Source organism: Myodes glareolus, chromosome 1, assembly GCF_982192425.1.
Source record: "Myodes glareolus chromosome 1, mMyoGla1.1, whole genome shotgun sequence".
Taxonomy (NCBI): domain Eukaryota; kingdom Metazoa; phylum Chordata; class Mammalia; order Rodentia; family Cricetidae; genus Myodes; species Myodes glareolus.
Genome location: NC_142026.1, coordinates 76,131,179 through 76,148,584, shown reverse-complemented (window position 1 = coordinate 76,148,584; position 17,406 = coordinate 76,131,179). Strand labels below are relative to the sequence as shown.

Here is a 17,406-nt window from a genome sequence, read left to right as displayed (position 1 = left end):
TTGTAGATCCTTCAGATTACCTACGGACCTTTCCATCCCATCCTGAGCAATCGTGAACAATTTCCCTCTCTGTATCAGATGGCTGCCAAGGACACATCTTTAGCCCTGGCCATGATCTCTTTGATGTTTTACTTCAACTGGAACTGGATTGGACTGGTCATCTCAGACAATGATCAGGGTACTCAATTTCTCACACATTTGAGAGGAGAAATGGAAAAAAATACAGTCTGCTTTGCCTTTGTGAGTATGATCCCAGTCAAGATGCATTTATTCTTGACACGAGCTGAAGTGTATTATAATAAAATCATGACATCATCCACAAACGTAGTTATCATTTATGGTGACCCAGACAGTACTCTAGCTGTGGTCTTTAGAAGGTGGGAATCTCTAGGTTTACAGAGAATATGGGTCACCACATCACAGTGGGATGTCACTACGAGTAAGAACGAATTCCCACTTAATTCATTCAATGGGAAAATAACTGTTGCACATCACCATTCTGAAATTTCTAGTTTAAAAAATTTTGTCCAGACATTGAACCCTCTCAAATACACTGATGAATTCCTGCCCAGGCTGGAGTGGATGAACTTGAACTGCAACGTCTCAGCTTCTATGTGTAAGACCCTGAAGAATTGCTTTTCCAATGCCTCATTGCAATGGCTCAAGGCACAGACCTTAGACATGGCCTTTAGTGATGAGAGTTATGACATATATAATGCAGTGTATGCTGTGGCCCATGCCCTTCATGAAATGCTTCTTCAGAAAGTATATAACCAACACATGGATAATGGGAAAGGACATTATGCCCACTGCTTGAAGGTAGTGTTTCCTCTTTTGAATGAAATTTAATGTCATCAAGGTCAAAGCCTTTAAGTGTCTCTCAACTGTCCCAATTTAATGGATTGAGGAATATTTCATAAAATAGTAAGATTTCTGGAAATTTTTCCCAGTACTTATGTAAATCTCGAAGCTGTATAAATCTTAATGCAAAAGCAATAGTATAGACGGCACAATTTGAAAAGGAAATATACTAATTTTGTTTAGAGTACATGACTATCAACACACCTATTCTAATACTGTAAACCAAGTCCTTCCTCCTAATTCTCTTCCTTATGAGAAGATGAATCCTGTATATTTATTGTCAAATATGTGATAATCAGTTTATGAGATGATTTCTCACACTGTTCTAAACAGATTCTGCTCACACTGTAGGCCCTTAGGACCTTATTTCTTATCCTGAGTGAAAGTAATTACACAGTAAACAGTGTCATTATTCAGTTAAGGACATACATTTGTATTCATATGTGTGAATGCATGGTTCTTCCTGTGTATTGTTGTATGTTTGTGTGCCTGGGTATCTCTGTAGTAAATAGAATATTCATATCTGTATTGCTGTGTATATGTGTGTTTCTGTATATATATATATATATATATATATATGTGGAACTGAATATAAATTTGTCTTCTATCAATCTCTTTCTGAATAGGAGTTTGTATCTGTGAATAACTTTCTATGTATTTTTTCAATGCATGTGTTTATATGTGTTGATCTGCCTGTTGTATATTGCTTGCATTTATGTATATCTTTGTTTCTCTGTGTGTTTCTGTCTGTCTGCCTCTCTTAATCTTTCTTTGTATGTGAGTATAAGTCCCTCTATGTCAATAACTCTCTGTATAAATGTTTTTATCTGAATATCTCCCTTGTGTAATTGTAAATTAAGGTGTGCATGTATTTCTGGACCTTGTATGTGTTTTGCAGGTTTCTGTTTTTGCGTGTCTGTTTTGGTACATATGTCTCCTTGTGTGTAGCTTTGTTTTCAGGTGTGAGTGTTGGCATCTATGTGTATGTCTGTATAAAATGTATTAGCTGCATTATGCATGTCTGTACAGATTTGACTCTCTCTCTCTCTCTCTCTCTCTCTCTCTCTCTGTGTGTGTGTGTGTGTGTGTGTGTTTCATATCTGTGCTTGATATCTGCATATATGTCCATGTTTCTGTTTACGGTTTTTTTTTCTTAAAGAACTTAAATTCTAGGAAAATCATGAAAATATTGTTAGTCCACTTAATATATTGTTATTTCTCCCCTGGATACCATCAATAATACTGCCTTTAAGATGAAATAAAATGCATTTTGTGGATTCAACAAAGGACATACACGTTATTGAATGGTGTGTCTCTTTCAGCTGCACTCCTTTCTGAGGAAAACACGATTCACGAATCCAGTTGGAGACAGAGTGATTATGAACCAGAAAGAAAAACTTCAGGAAGAATATGACATTTTCCTGATTTGGAATTTCCCATATGGTCTTGTACTTAAAGTGAAAATAGGAGAGTTTAGCTCATATTTTCCATCTGGTCAACAGCTGCATTTATATGAAGACATGATAGAGCATGCAACAGGAAGTAAACAGGTGGGTCTGACTTAACAGGATTATTTTGCATTACACAGCAGTAACGGGGATAATGGGATCGATTTTTGATGTTTTGTAAATTACTGCAAATAAATAGTCCATTACAGAGCATTCTCTGGCTTTCTATTTATCTTTCTACATTTCCATTTTTGATGTGACATTTCATTAATACTTTGAGGATTTTAGATACGCATACAATGAATTTTTTCACTTCAGAATATCTTTCTGATTTTTAATATACAATGTATAATTAGTGTCACTACTGTTCTATATTGTGTCCAGTAAAGAGAGCCACGATCTTTCAGTACTATTCTGATGACTAGAATGATTGTCATCCTTTTTGCAGAAATTTGACACAGGAGTTGAAAGACTGAAGGGAAAAGAAAAGTAACACATACAAATCACGAATAGTTATTAGATAATTATTATTAAGCCTTTTTACCAACAGGTCCTAAATTGCCAACATATTGAACCATATGTTAAGGTAATATTTTCATAACTATATGAATTATAACTTTAATCATTTTTCTTTCTTTCTGGTTTTAAGTAGATATGGATACTTTGTATATATGTCTATGTAAGATGGATATGTGTGGTGTCAATGGATGCATATATGTTAAAGAAATTGCTACCTAAAAAAACATTGCTTGGTCCTGTATATTCATTCATATTTTACTCAAACCAAAGAGTGTGTGTCTAGTTACCTTATCTGTGTGGAGAGAAAATATTGGTGGTAAAAGAAAAGGCTTTTGAATGTTTATAAATTATGAATTACATTATGGGTCTAAAGTATGCTATAAGTGTGAATTCTGATGTGGATGGTTTTAAGATATCTGATTCATACTACACCAGTATTATGTGGCTTGAAATTTAAAGTAGTTAATTTCAGTAAACTCATCAATCTAGATCTGAAGTTGTATTAGATAGCCCAGACATTATGAAATCTACAAAATAATATTCTATCTCAGAGTGATGAGCAGAGTTACTATTAGGGAATAAAACATATGGACTGAAGGTATAGTCACTGACTGACATATCTATTGAGGGAGGAACAATGATTTTTCAAGTATGTTCTTTCCAAGCTGAATTGAGCATGGAGAAATATCCACTGAAAGAATACCGGCTACCTAGGGGCATTCCTGTGGATACCTGGGAACCACTCTAGAGCCAAGTCCCTTGGCAACCCCAAAATGGCTCCCTTAATTAAGATATCTTCTTCCCTGCTCCCATATCTGTCTTTCTGCCCTCTCAACCACGCCACTCCCCTAAGCTCTAGCCAATCCTCCCCTTCTCCCTTCTCTCTCCCCATCTTTCCTTCCTACCATCCCATGTACAACCCCATGCCCCCAACTTTCTTTAGCCTGGCGATCTTGTCTGCTTCCAACTTCCAGGAGGATCTATATATGCTTTTCTTTGGGTTCACCTTATACTTAGGTTCTCTAGGATCACAAAATATAGGCTCAATGTCCTTTGTTTATGGCTACAATCGACTAATGAGTAAGTACAAGAGCAAAGAAAAAGGAAACCTGTATTCTGTCTGCTGACTCTCACCTTGCTAGAAAGTCCATTCCTTCATTGGCATTATAATAAACCAACATGTTTGGGATTGAAGTGTTTACTGAACATTCTGTATTCTTTGACTTCCCATTTTTATGTAGCAGTTGTTGGATCATATAGAGAACAAACTAAATGGCAATATATATAGAGAGAATCATAACTAGTAATGAAAAAATGAATATTCATTAATGCATTTAATTTATAAAAATTTATGACCACAATGGAAGACACTTGAAGAACTCCTACACACTGGAAACTAAGATAAATATGTGGTCAGGCAAGACAATGAGATCATTAGAAAACTAGACAGAAAAACAACTATTAGAAAAGTATATGTCACTTTCACAAAATGAACAACAATTAGCCAATTATTCTCAAACCAAATATTAATTTTCATATTGTCTGATCATAATGCACAACAACACAATTTTGGTTTGTAAAACAAACATTCATTTCTGCATCCAAAAACAAACCTCAGATACAAACATGAAGAGATCCCTCTGTAAACATGGAGAAAAGGAATGTTATGGAAATGAGACATAATAAAGAACATCAGACACTACACAATTTCTTGGACTTGAATGAAATATTTACAACTAAACACTGAGTAATATAAGTAAACAACACAACAGAATGATCTGTCTCTGTGACAAACATGATATTATTCCAAGGTTACATCGATTGTTCAACATATGTAAATTAGTTAAGAAAATGTAGCACAGAAATAGACTCAAGCACAGGTGTACATAGTTATTCAAATATGTGTGGAAATGATTATTACCAAAAAGTTCAGCATTCATTGAGAGTTTAAATTAAATCAAACAAATTCTTATACAATAGAAGGAGCCCATCTTGACTTAATAAGGTCTACTTTTCCATTTATTACTCAGTGTTTCCAGCCTGATTATATTAAAAAAAAATTTCTATGACAATCATATTGACAACATTGTAGTAAGGAGCTGTGGATAGGCCTGCTTTTCACCTCACCCGGCTCCCGCACGGCTAGCTTAGTCCCAAAAATAACAACACACAAATTGTATCCATTTAAGCACTGCCTGGCCTATTATCTCTAGAGAGTTAGTTACTGACTAACTCTCATATCTTGATATTAACCCATTTCTAATAATCTGTGTAGCATCACGAGGTGGTGGCTTACCGGAAAAGATTCAGCATGTCTGACCTGGTGGCTGACTCCATGGCGTCTGCCTCATTGCCCTCTTCTCAGCATTCTATTCTGTTTACTCCGCCTACCTAATTTTCTGTCCTATCAAGGGGCCAAGGCAGTCTCTTTATTAACCAATGAAAATAACACATAGACAGAAAGCCCACCTACATCACAACATTGTACTACAAGAAAAGAAACTCAAAGAATTTCCAATGAAATCCTAACTAAGACCAGGTGTATGTGTTGGTGTGTATGTTTAATCAAAACTCTTGTGTGGCAGAGGTAGTAAAAACCCTATCTGTTTATGGCCATTCTGGACTGCATAGCAAGTCTTAGTAAACTAGGGTTGCATAAACAGACACTGGCTCAAAAAAAAACCAAACAGAGATTGTACAAGGATTGCCATTTTCTCTACTCTTTTTGAAAATAGTCCTTAATATCTTAGCAAGTACAAAAAAGAAGTAGTAAAAATTAAATAAAGAAAAGAAGAAAAGAAATATGCCCATTGGAAGCATGCATATATAAGCCCAGAGTTCAAAAGGCAGGAGAGACAGATTTCTGTGTGATCTAAGTTAGCGTACTTTAGGGAGTTGAGGTCTACCAATACAATTTGAGACTCTGTTTCCAGAAAACCACAAGAAAAAAAGGAAGATGTGTAGTTAATCATCTTGTGGAGAACATGAAAGAACCAATGCAGAGGAGACACTGTGGTTTTCACATATAACTCAATTCCAAACAGAGGGTGCAGAGTGAGCACACAACAATCAGTAGATGTCTAAAACAGTGTATAGATCTCAATCAAGAGCTTTTTGTTTATACAAAGCTCTTTTATTTTAAACTTTAGAAAGCACTTCAATGAAATTTTTACAAAATCAAACTTTTATTCAGATTCCCCAAATATTTGCAGACTTTTATAGCATTTAAACCTCAGGAAACACCATTCCTTGAAGCTCAATACATAACAATTATGCCCTTGCTCACTCTGCCTATTTAGCTATCTTTTTTTTCTTTTTACACTATGTCATGTTTTGCAGTGCTGTTTTTTGAGTTCATGGGTGCCATCTGAAATTTAAATAGATAATTCCCTGTTTCAGATGTCCATTCATCTTAGCTTTCTTTGATGTTGCTGTTATTAAATATTGACCAAAATCATTTTGAAGGGCATTGATTGGGCTCGTGAACTACAGCAAAGAAATGACAAGGCAGGAAGGCATATGGAGACCTCAACTAAATTGTAGACCCTGGAGGAATATAGCTGTCTCTGAATTCTCATACAGACCTGACTAGGGACAGCATTGCCCACCGAGGACAGGACAGTCCTAAATCAATTACCCATTAATATAATGCTTAGATAATCTGACAGAAGGCTAATTCAAAGGAAAGAAATAATTAAGTTAAGGTTCTCTCTAACTTATTAATGCACTTTGTGTCAAGGTGATGAAAATTAAAAAGAAAAACCACCTTGCAAGCTCTATAGTGTTTATTCAAATCAAACAACCCATTTTTCCTCCTAAATTTCTAGGTATGGGTAGCTACTCAAATTTACATCAGTTTGCTTCCATACATTTTTCTGCCTGGTATTATAAAATATATTAAGTTTAATCTGATAACTCCTTTGGTGTATATAAAATCAACTTATTGGTATTTCAACATAATAATAAAATATACTCATAGAATGAGAAGGTAAAACTCCTGACACCATCATGTCCGATTTTTCACAGATGCCGCCCTCTGTGTGCAGTCTGAATTGTGGTCCTGGATACAGAAAATTCTTGCAGGAGGGAATGGCAGCCTGCTGTTTTGATTGCAGTCCCTGCCCACAAAATGAAGTTTCTAATGAGACGAGTGAGTGTTTGGTAATGAGATAAACCCTTCACATCACAAAGATCTTCTCTCAGCCATGATGGGATGATCAAATGGTCCAAAAGTCAATTTAAGAAATATATCACTTTCCTAAGTCAGTTTATATAGGACTATGATTGTTAACAAGGTCACTTTAAGTAACTTGTTGTATCATTGTAGTGTCATTTCTATTAAAGACTGCCTGAAGATCTGAGAGTATAACAGTACCCTGGTCTGCCTTACAGACCACATTATTGTAATGGGCAACTTTAATCCCAGTAGCCACAATGGCATACACAGTTAATTTCAGTATCTATGCTAGTTGATATAGAAATCGGGTGGTGCATATCTTTAATCCCAGTGATACATGCCTTTAGTCCCAGCCCTAGAGAGAAATATATGATGGGGGAAGACAGCTCTCAGAGATAGATCTTTTTGAGATTTTGAAATGCAGGATAGCCATTTTGGACTGAGGTTAAGGTAAGACACAGTGACTGACTTCTTTGCTTTTCAGATCTTCAGGTTGAACCCTAATTTCTGACCCTGAGTTTTTGTTAATCATGCTTCATTTGGCACCAAACTTTTTTGGGGATAAAGATTCATGAAAATTATGATTGCTTGATGATTTTTAGTCACCAGCCCAGGACACTGATTGATTGGAATTCCTGTTCGAAGAGCTGGACCCAACTCTAGTCACCTGGGTTCAGGAGAAAAAATAAAGCTCCCAGCTCCCATCTGCCCTGTCTTAGCTTCCATGTAAAGATCCAAAATACACAGAGAACCTGGGTACTGTATGCTATTGTGTAGTCTTTGAATTGTTTGACTTCTGAGGAAGGAGCAACACCTTCTAAAAGACATTTGATTATTGATGCTGCTGGATTGATCCAATCTATATATTTTGAAAATGACTCGAATTCAAAATTTAAGACAAAGGATATGTTACTTTGGAGAAGAGGTTTTACTTTTATTTCCAAAGGAAGTGAGTGGTTGTGGATTCATTCTGGGTTAAGAAAAATGAGGTTTGATTGAGGAAGTCTTCCTGAAAAATCTCCAGTGGGAATTGATGACCCAGATGATTTAACCTTTCAGAGTATATTTGTTGCAGCTTTTTCTGAGTTCTAATTCCAGAACAGCTTCAAGACTTCTGGTTGCTATGATCCAGCCTCACACAATACTCCAATAAGTACTTGACCATAATTATGAATTTTCTTTTGGTAACCAAAAGATTACCAGAACCCCCAATTAGCACGATGTAGCATAGAAAACTAAGACCCAATCCCCCAAATGGATTATGGATATTTGTTTTTGTTTAAAACATATGTTTCAAGTTATTATGGCTAATGTTCAGGACAAAAAGCTAAACAAATAAATTAGATTCAAGGTTCTTATTTTGAAAAAAAAAAGCCAGGCTGTAGTGGTGCCTGCTTTTAATCACAGCACATGGGAGGCATGAGCAGGCAGATCTCTGTGAGTTCCAGGACAGGCTCTATAGTTACTGAGAAATCCTGTCTTAAAAAAACAAACAAACAAAGAAAGAAAGGAGAGAAAAAAGATAGAAAAATGATAAAGTAGAGATGTAGATTATTGAATCTACTCTGAAAAGAAAAAGGAAGGATATAGATATAACAAGGTAAAAAGGTAGATTATTGATTCTAATTTTTAAAAGCAACTATTATCTTTAAATGTTTTACATTGGTTTTACTTTTGTATATTGTATACAAATTTTGTATACAATTAATTTTATTAATTTTATTAAAACATATTGTACATGCATTTTGAATCTTGTTCAAGGTATTGTACCTATACAGCTCAGATAACAATGTAATGCAAATTTCTAGTCCTTGAAAATTAGTATTATCAATTGTTCAGGAGAATATAGCAGATCAATCTACTTCAGAGAAGATAATGGGCACTGAAGTAATTCCACATGGAGTTTACTGTCTTTTTTAAAAATTTACTTATTTATTTATTTATAAGAATTTCCACTTCCTCCCCTCCTCCCAATACCCTCCCGCTCCCCCCACTCACTCTCCTCCTCCCTCTCCAGTCCCAAGAGCAGTCAGGGTTTCCTGCCCTGTGGGAAGTCCAAGTTCCTCCCCCGTCCCTCCAGGTCCAGGAAGGTGAGCATCCAAACAGACCAGGATCCCAAAAAGCCAGTACATGCAGACGAAACAAGACCCAGTGCCATTGTCAATGGCTTCTCTTTGTGGCAAAATAATTCACTAATTGAAAGTAAATTAGGTGTAAGCCTTTGGACTCACCAAAATAGTATATATACAAAATATTTTGTCTCAACTTGTCAAATTCAAATGGACTCAATATTGTGGATATATTCCTTTCCTGTACATATTGTATATAGTCATTGTACTTATTGTATATAGTTTTATTATCTTAATAATTGCCTTCTTTTTATTATTTTTGACATAAAGGGGAAATATAAAGGCATTTCAATTATATTTCAATAAATATGAACTGTCTGAAAGTCTGAGAGTAGAACAGTCCACTATTCAGCCTTACAGACAAGATTATTGTAACAAACACCTTTAATCCTAGTAGCCACCCTAGATAATATAAAAATTGGGTGGTGCATGCCTTTAATCCCAGTCCTAGAGGGGAATATAAAATGGTGGGTGACATCTCTCAAACAAAATCTCTATTGAGATTCCAGAAGACAGGATAGCCATTTTAAACTGAGGTTGAGGTTACAGTCAGTGACTGCAGTTTTGATTTTCAGACCTTCAGGTTAAACTTCAATTTCTGACCCTGTGTTTTTATTAATCATGCTTCATACCATGGCATACTTCATTGATTCATTGAAAGTCTATATTAACTGGCCATTTCTCAAATAAAAAGTTTTGACAGTCATACAACAGTGTATGTTTCTACATTGTTTCTTCACAATTTTGTTACTAGTAATTAATACATTCTGAAACTACATATAAATTTTATGCCAGTCATGAATCTTCAATAATATTTATTTTCTTTCAATTTTCATGTCTCTATATGTCACTCTATAAGTTTATAGCCATCATATATTTGCAAAAATCAATGGAGAGGAGACTAGGTCATCAAAGTAATTATACTCTATTATGTGTATCTTGGGAACCAACTTCAAGTACTCCATAAGATTAATAAGGAGGAAAAATCACTACTTGTAAATTATTAGACTGAAGATTTAAAGCAATAACCAAAGATCCATTTTTCAAAGATCACTGGGATTTGCTATCTAGGGAAGTGTAATCAGTGCTAGCACATGATGTAGAAAATATGGAGTCTTACAATCATTATTTTTACATACAGCACACAGTAAAGCCAGAGTAGAGGATTTAAATTGTTTCCTGTGAAAGCAACTAGCCACAATTACCCAAGTTGTCCTGTCTCCTATACAGCTCATATCAGTCAAATGAGTGTTTAGAGTTGCTTACAGAAAAATGGCAGATAGATAGTTTTCTTCCCTGTTGCCTGTCATCCTATGTGATGAAAGTTTATAAAGGATATTTATGAGTGATAAGATGACTCACAAGTTAAATCCCTTGCTACTAAAGTTAAAGATGTGCTCATACCTGGACCCATGTGGTAGAAATTGGGGGCCAACTCCTTGAGATTGTGTTCTGATCTCTATAAGCCTACACATACGTAACATGAGGGCTTGCTTGTTGGGGTTTCTGTCCTCCCACCAGGTCCCACAGCCGGTAAGTCCCCAAAGAAATTACACAGAGGTCTCCATAAGTTAAAAACTGATTGGCCCATTATCTCAGGCCAATCTTATTAACTCTTATAACTTATATTAGCCCATTATTCTAGTATATATTAGCCACATGGCTCGGTACCTTTCCCATCAGGGCAGGGCACATCTTCCTTCTTCGGTATCTGGACAGGACTGGGGAGGAATGGTTCCTTCTTCCCAGAATTCTCCTGTTCCCATTGACCTGCCTGTACTTCCTGTCTGTTTGTCCCACCTATACTTCCTGCCTGGCTACTGGCTAAACGGTGTTTATTTAAAACGTAATTGACAGCATATAGAATTGTCCCACACAACACATAAAGCATACTCCAAATTAATTAAACAAACTGCAATTAAATTGTCTTAAATATAAAAATTTATAAGAATAAAGGGTATTTCAACAATAAATACAACAAAAATTAAACAAATGTATTTTCTTAATCCTTTAAATATGTGTATATTTGTGAGATGGGTAGTTATGTGTATACAATTGCAAGTGCATGTGAGTGGCATCCAATGCCCCATGTAGTTAGAATTATAAACAATTGCGAGACACATAATATGGATATTGGGAATTGAACTAAGGTATTCTGCAAGATCAGTATATTCTCTTCATAACTGGGATAAAGTTCTAGTACCTTACACAAATTAAATAATTATATGTGTCCATAAATTCATCTTTCTAGACAAAAAATGCTTAAAATCTAGAAGCACATCCTCACTCTTTTATCCAACATTCAAAACTATTGGAATCATATTTCCTAAACTTTCCAGGGTGAAGATTATATTGTATGAATGCAATCCTAATCTTCAAAGCAAACCTTCTGTATTACCATTTTTGTCTAAATATTTTTGTTTTCATACTTATAGTGTTATATCAATATATACTTCATACCAGAGTTCACTTAAAGAATCTTGGTCTCAAATAAATTGTTATTAAGAAGGAAGGTATTTGTTTGTTCCCAAAGTTGAAAGGATCAAGATGTTGGGATCTAAATGCTAAGTATGTACAGCAGTTTCTACCTTCAAGATTGGTTTACAGTTTCTTATAATTCTCAAGATAAAGCATACCTACTGCCTGATTATGACACAAGTGAAAACATTTTTATATTTTATTTAATTATATTTTGCTTTTTAAAACAAAAATGTGTTTATATAACTATCTTATCTCATTCCCATTTTCCTACTTCCCCCATATAAACTAAATGACTCTGATATTCGAGATCTAGTGATAATTCTACATGTACACACACAGGTAGATACACACAATACAACTTACTGATTCTGAAGGGACTTTTGGCAGCCTGAGAAGAGAAAACGTGATTTCAGCAAGACTTGCCCTTTTTGCTCACTCCCTTTGCCTGGCTAAAGAATATATTACAGTTATAGTTTCAACAGTGATAGTAATTGGCCCTTTAGGAGATGTGGACTTCTTGGAGTAGTTGTAGTCTCATTGACAAAAACATGTCATAGATGAGGAAGATTTTGAGGTTTCATATGCTTAGTTCATTACCAGTGAGACCATTTACTTCCTGTTGCCTATGGATCAAAGATATAGAATACTCAGCTCCTGCTCCAGCACCATGTCTGCCTCCATATCAACACGTCGCAGGATGAGAATATGGACTGAGCCTCCAAACTATAGAAAACCAATTTGCATGTTTTTATTTGTAAGAGTAACTGTGGTCTTGGTTTCTCTTCACATCAGCAGAAACACTACCATGGCTACTATATTCCTAAAACTAGCTACCAAGCTCTAATACCTTATTTGGTCACTTATTCCATCCAAGGCTCACTATCAGTTATCAAAGTATTGAAATCTAGCTAGCAAAAAGTACTTTGTGATTGTCCTAATTAACCTGTTCAATGAAAGTTAAATTATTTATCCTGTCAGGGGGTTCCTCTTTTACTTTTATAAACTGCTATTTTTATTTAGACCATGCCTGTCTCCTCAAACCAGAGTCAATGCTATGTTCTCCCTGAAAAAAACCCTCCTTCCCTCCTCTCTTGTTGATTTACTCCTATCCATTTTCTATATTCTGTCTTTGACTCTTATTTCCTTCCCAATGTCCCTTTGTACAAATCAATCTCCTTTTGGTTGAGAACTTGATCTTAGTATGTTGTGTGCTACATACTCCAACATACTCCAACAATCCCTACAGATTCTGTTCCTGTTTCTTCTATGTCAGTGTGTTTGGGCTAGTAGATTCATATTAGAAAATGTATCACATAACTTGTCCAAATATAAGACACAATCATCATCTATTTAAGGGAAAGCATTCATAAAACTGACAGAAAGACAGGAAGCATTTCAGTAACACTGGTATCGGAGATATTAAATTACACTCTGTGCAATACAATGATTAATTATTTTAATCTCTGTCAACTCACTACTTTTAGCCAATTCATCATATCATTCAGAAAGTACTGAAAATATCTGTTTCTGATAACATAAAAATGGTGTCATCAACACATAGTTAGACAACATATTGCTTTATTTCATTCCACAAAATGATAATGAATGAGTATTATGAAGTGAAAGCATTGCTATGTAGCAGTGTCTCTCAACTACACTATCAGCAAAGAATACATCACAAAGTTTATTCAACATACTTAATTAATATACTCTGTCAATAAATGGCCAACATTGTCCTAATCATGCTTTTCTGTCTCTAGCAGATGTGGATAACTGTGTGAGGTGTCCAGAGAGTGAGTATGCTAACAGAGAGCAGAATCAGTGTATTCAAAAAGCTGTGGTCTTTCTGAATTACAAAGACACCTTAGGAATGGTACTTACCTTGATGGCATTGTTCTTTTCTGCATTCACAACGGTGGTTCTTGGGATTTTTGTGAAGCATCATGACACTCCAATTGTGAAGGCCAACAACCAGAATCTCAGCTACATCTTGTTAATTTCACTCATCTTCTGTTTCCTGTGTCCCTTGCTTTTCATTGGGCATCCCAACTCAGCTACCTGTGTTCTGCAACAAATCACATTTGGAGTTGTATTTACTCTGGCTGTTTCAACTGTGTTGGCCAAAACAATAACTGTGCTGCTTGCTTTCAAAGTCACAGTCCCTGGAACAAGGATGAGATATTTTCTGGTTTCTGGTGTACCCAACTACATCATCGCCATCTGTACGCTCATCCAAATTATTCTCTGTACAGTCTGGCTACAATTTTCTCCTCCTTTTATTGACAAAGATGTGCACTCTGAACATGGCCAGATCATCATTGTGTGCAACAAGGGCTCAGTTACTGCATTCTACTGTGTCCTGGGATACCATGGTTCCCTTGCATTAGGGAGCTTCATTGTTGCTTTCTTGGCCAGGAATCTCCCTGACACATTCAATGAAGCCAAGTTGCTGACCTTCAGCATGCTGTTGTTTTGCAGTGTCTGGATCACCTTTCTTCCTGTCTACCACAGCACCAAGGGCAAGATAATGGTGGCTGTAGAGGCCTTGTCTATCTTGGCTTCCAGTGCAGGCCTACTAGGATGCATTTTTATCCCCAAGTGTTACATAATTTTGTTAAGACCAGAGAGAAATTCTCTTCGAAAGTTAAGGGAGAAAACATCTTCCTGAACACACATTTCATAAATTGTAACTGATAACTAAAGTGTTGGTACAGAGTCACCTAATAAATATAATGCTAACAGATGAATGGCTAATGATTTTTATCATTTCTTCTTATGATGAGACACAGCAGTGTCATATATATTACTTTTCTATACATTGTCATCTATAATGATACACAAAGCCACTAACTTTATAAGATTCAATTTTTGACTGTTAGTGCATAAGGGATGTTTTCCTTTATTTCACAATTGCCCAGTAACATTTGAAATAAATGCTAAATAATTCTGTTCATAGATGAGTCAATGTGGGACTTTGAATGCAAATGATTACAGAGAAATCTTTTAGTAGACTGAAATATTGCTATCAGATGCTGAAACTAATATTCCCTATTTTGGGGAAAGAAAAGAGAATACTATTGCATCCTTGGTGTTAGAGGAGTAGAATTTAGGGGGGAGAGAGTGAGAGAAATGTATGATAAATATATATATATATATATATATGATATTGAGGAAGATGAAAGGTGTCTTCATATTTAAATTCATGTGTGCTTTTTCCAAGGAAATGAGTTCACTATCCATTCCCCGCAACTTGCAGTTCATACCTTCCTATAACAATAGCTCCAATGAAAGTGTTGCCCTTTTCTGCCTTCAAGAACACCTACATTCAGATGTGTACATAATAACACATTAAAAATCACAATTCACCTATTTGAAATTAAAATAATTTTTAGAGTTGAATTTTTAAAACACTGAATGGAACACTGGTTTACTTTTTACCTTCATTAAAATGTTTTTTCCACATAATATCCTCTGATTATATCTTCTCCTTCCATTTTTCCTTTATTCTTCCATACTCCTTCTCATAACCCCTTTATGTTATCTTATCCACACCTTCTATCTCTCATTGAAAAACAAACAGTTTTCTATGAGAAAGTAATTAAAAAATTATACTAAGATTAAAAAAAGCTAACACATTATGTTAGGTCAAAATAAGGAAACAAAAATAAAAGATCTAAAGAGAATGGATGAGAATCAGACCAATGGAATTGCACACTCAGGAATCCCATATAAATTTAACCTGAACCCTATAATGTGTATTCAAAGTATCAGAGGGTTAAAAAGAAGGAATTGTTATACATATGTACATTATATATATATATATAATATATATGTATTGAATTTTATACATATGTAATATATATATATAATGTATTGATTACTATATATGCTATGGCAAGCTAACAATTAAGGACAAGGGAGGAACTCTGACACAACATTTGGAGGCAAGAACATCCAAGAATTAGGTTGTGTGAATTTTCTGCTCACATCTCTTTCTGGGCATGCAAACTCCCTACTGATACTTTTAGGAGGAAAGACAATTATCATTAGTCAGTGATTATAAATTGGATATTGCTTCAGGATTAGGGATGAATCTTGTGTTTACTTCTACTTTTAGGTACATAACACCAACTGGGAAACACACATTTAAGAACTGTGCCTGTTGCTTCAGGTTCTGTTATTTCTTTCATGTTTCAATTCTATTTATATAGAAGGTCTTTTTTCTTTGGTGTCCTCCATCCACCGTGGCTTTTATACTCTGTACAATATCTTCCATACTATTTTCTGTGGCTTGCAGGAAGAAATGTAAAGAAAACAACCCTTTTAAATTTAGATTTTTTTTCTCACCATCATGTCTGGTTGTTGGTTTCTATATTTGTTTCTTTCTGCTGCAGACAGTTTCTCTGATGATGTCAAAGCAAGGCCCCTGATCTATAAGTGTAACACAATGCCATTGCAAGACATTTGGGGTTTTTTTGGTACATTAGGATTTGGTTTTACTGTAGATAATTAGACCATCTAGTCTGATTTTTCTTCACCCAAGTAGTATCTGGTTGGAACCATTTTGTGGATCTGGTATTCAATCAAACCAGATATTTATTACCTATTCTTGGAAATTTTGTGCAACCGCTCTTTAATCTATCTTGTGGGCAGGACATCTTTGTAGATCCATAGTTTTTTGGATGTGTTTTCAACTACAGTTTATGTTTGGTACACCATAAAGTATATTTCAGTACCAAAGACACTAGAATACTGGGTTAAAGCTCAATGAAGGAACCAGGTCAACTTCGGCATGTTCAATCTGTTGTGAAGTTGAAGTTGTTTAGATTTTATTTAAAAGGTCTTGCCATCAATCTGTGGATTATCTTCTATAATCTTGTCTGTAGACAGGGTGTTTGGTGACAGCCAGTGTATCACTTTTAAGCAATAACTCAATTAGATGTAAACAAATGATAAAATGTCTGCCTCACTTATTCATTAGTAAATTCATTTAGATCTCCTTCAGAGATGTATATCATTTAGGGAGGTGTATATCATTTAGGCATTCATCTGTATTTGTTTTCCACAGTACTCATCAAAATGCCTATAATTTTAGCAGTCTCGACAGAAAGAACCGAAAGGTGAATGTCTGCACACATGGTTGGACAACCCACTTTCAAGTCCCCCCCATACCTGGGTAAAACCCTGGGTCCCTCCCTTAGTTGTGATCTTGCTGCACTCACTCCCCCTGATCATCAGCAGAACTTCTTTGTGTTCTGTAATTGACAAGGATGTTTGTGTTTTTTCTGGCCGGTGGTTTTCCACGGAAGCTATGTAAAGGTATCAAAGGCTTTAACTCTGGGCAAATAAAAGTTGCTGTTCTTGTAACCTGAAAAGAAGTTTCCTTGTCCCAATCCTGGCACCCCCCACCAGTCTAGGCATCAAGGCAGCACTGGCGTGGCACTCCCCACCTACACCAGCTTTTCTTGCCAGCCAGCAGGCATAGTTCCTGCAAGTGGGCTGCTCAAATACCCCATCCAATCCATCATAACCTGAAATCTACAAGTCCCACTCCTCCCCAAACCTTATTATCACCCCACCACAACTTCAGTGGAAGTCTAAAACACAGCCTGCTACTACACACTGAGAACCACGAGAGGAACTCTTAAGTACAAATTGTGATTGCACAGAGTGGACCAAGAGAACAGGGTCAAGAGAGAACTCAGTGGCTACCTGAGACTCAGAGAACAACAGTACAGAGCAGACCAAGAACAATTTCAAAAGACACAAACAGTCACACCAAGGATTGGAA

General features: G+C 35.7%; 1 protein-coding gene across 1 annotated transcript in view; it reads left to right on the top strand.

The window, feature by feature from the left end:
• Positions 1–14,283, top strand: part of LOC125411770 (vomeronasal type-2 receptor 116-like) — a 28,922-nt gene extending 14,639 nt beyond the window's left edge. Inside the window, exons 3-6 of the mRNA XM_048452091.3 lie at positions 7–819; positions 2,184–2,411; positions 6,855–6,978; positions 13,379–14,283. Coding sequence (XP_048308048.1) covers positions 7–819; positions 2,184–2,411; positions 6,855–6,978; positions 13,379–14,283 — 2,070 coding nt within the window. The remainder of the gene's footprint in view (positions 1–6; positions 820–2,183; positions 2,412–6,854; positions 6,979–13,378) is intronic.
• The last annotated feature ends 3,123 nt before the right edge of the window (positions 14,284–17,406 follow it).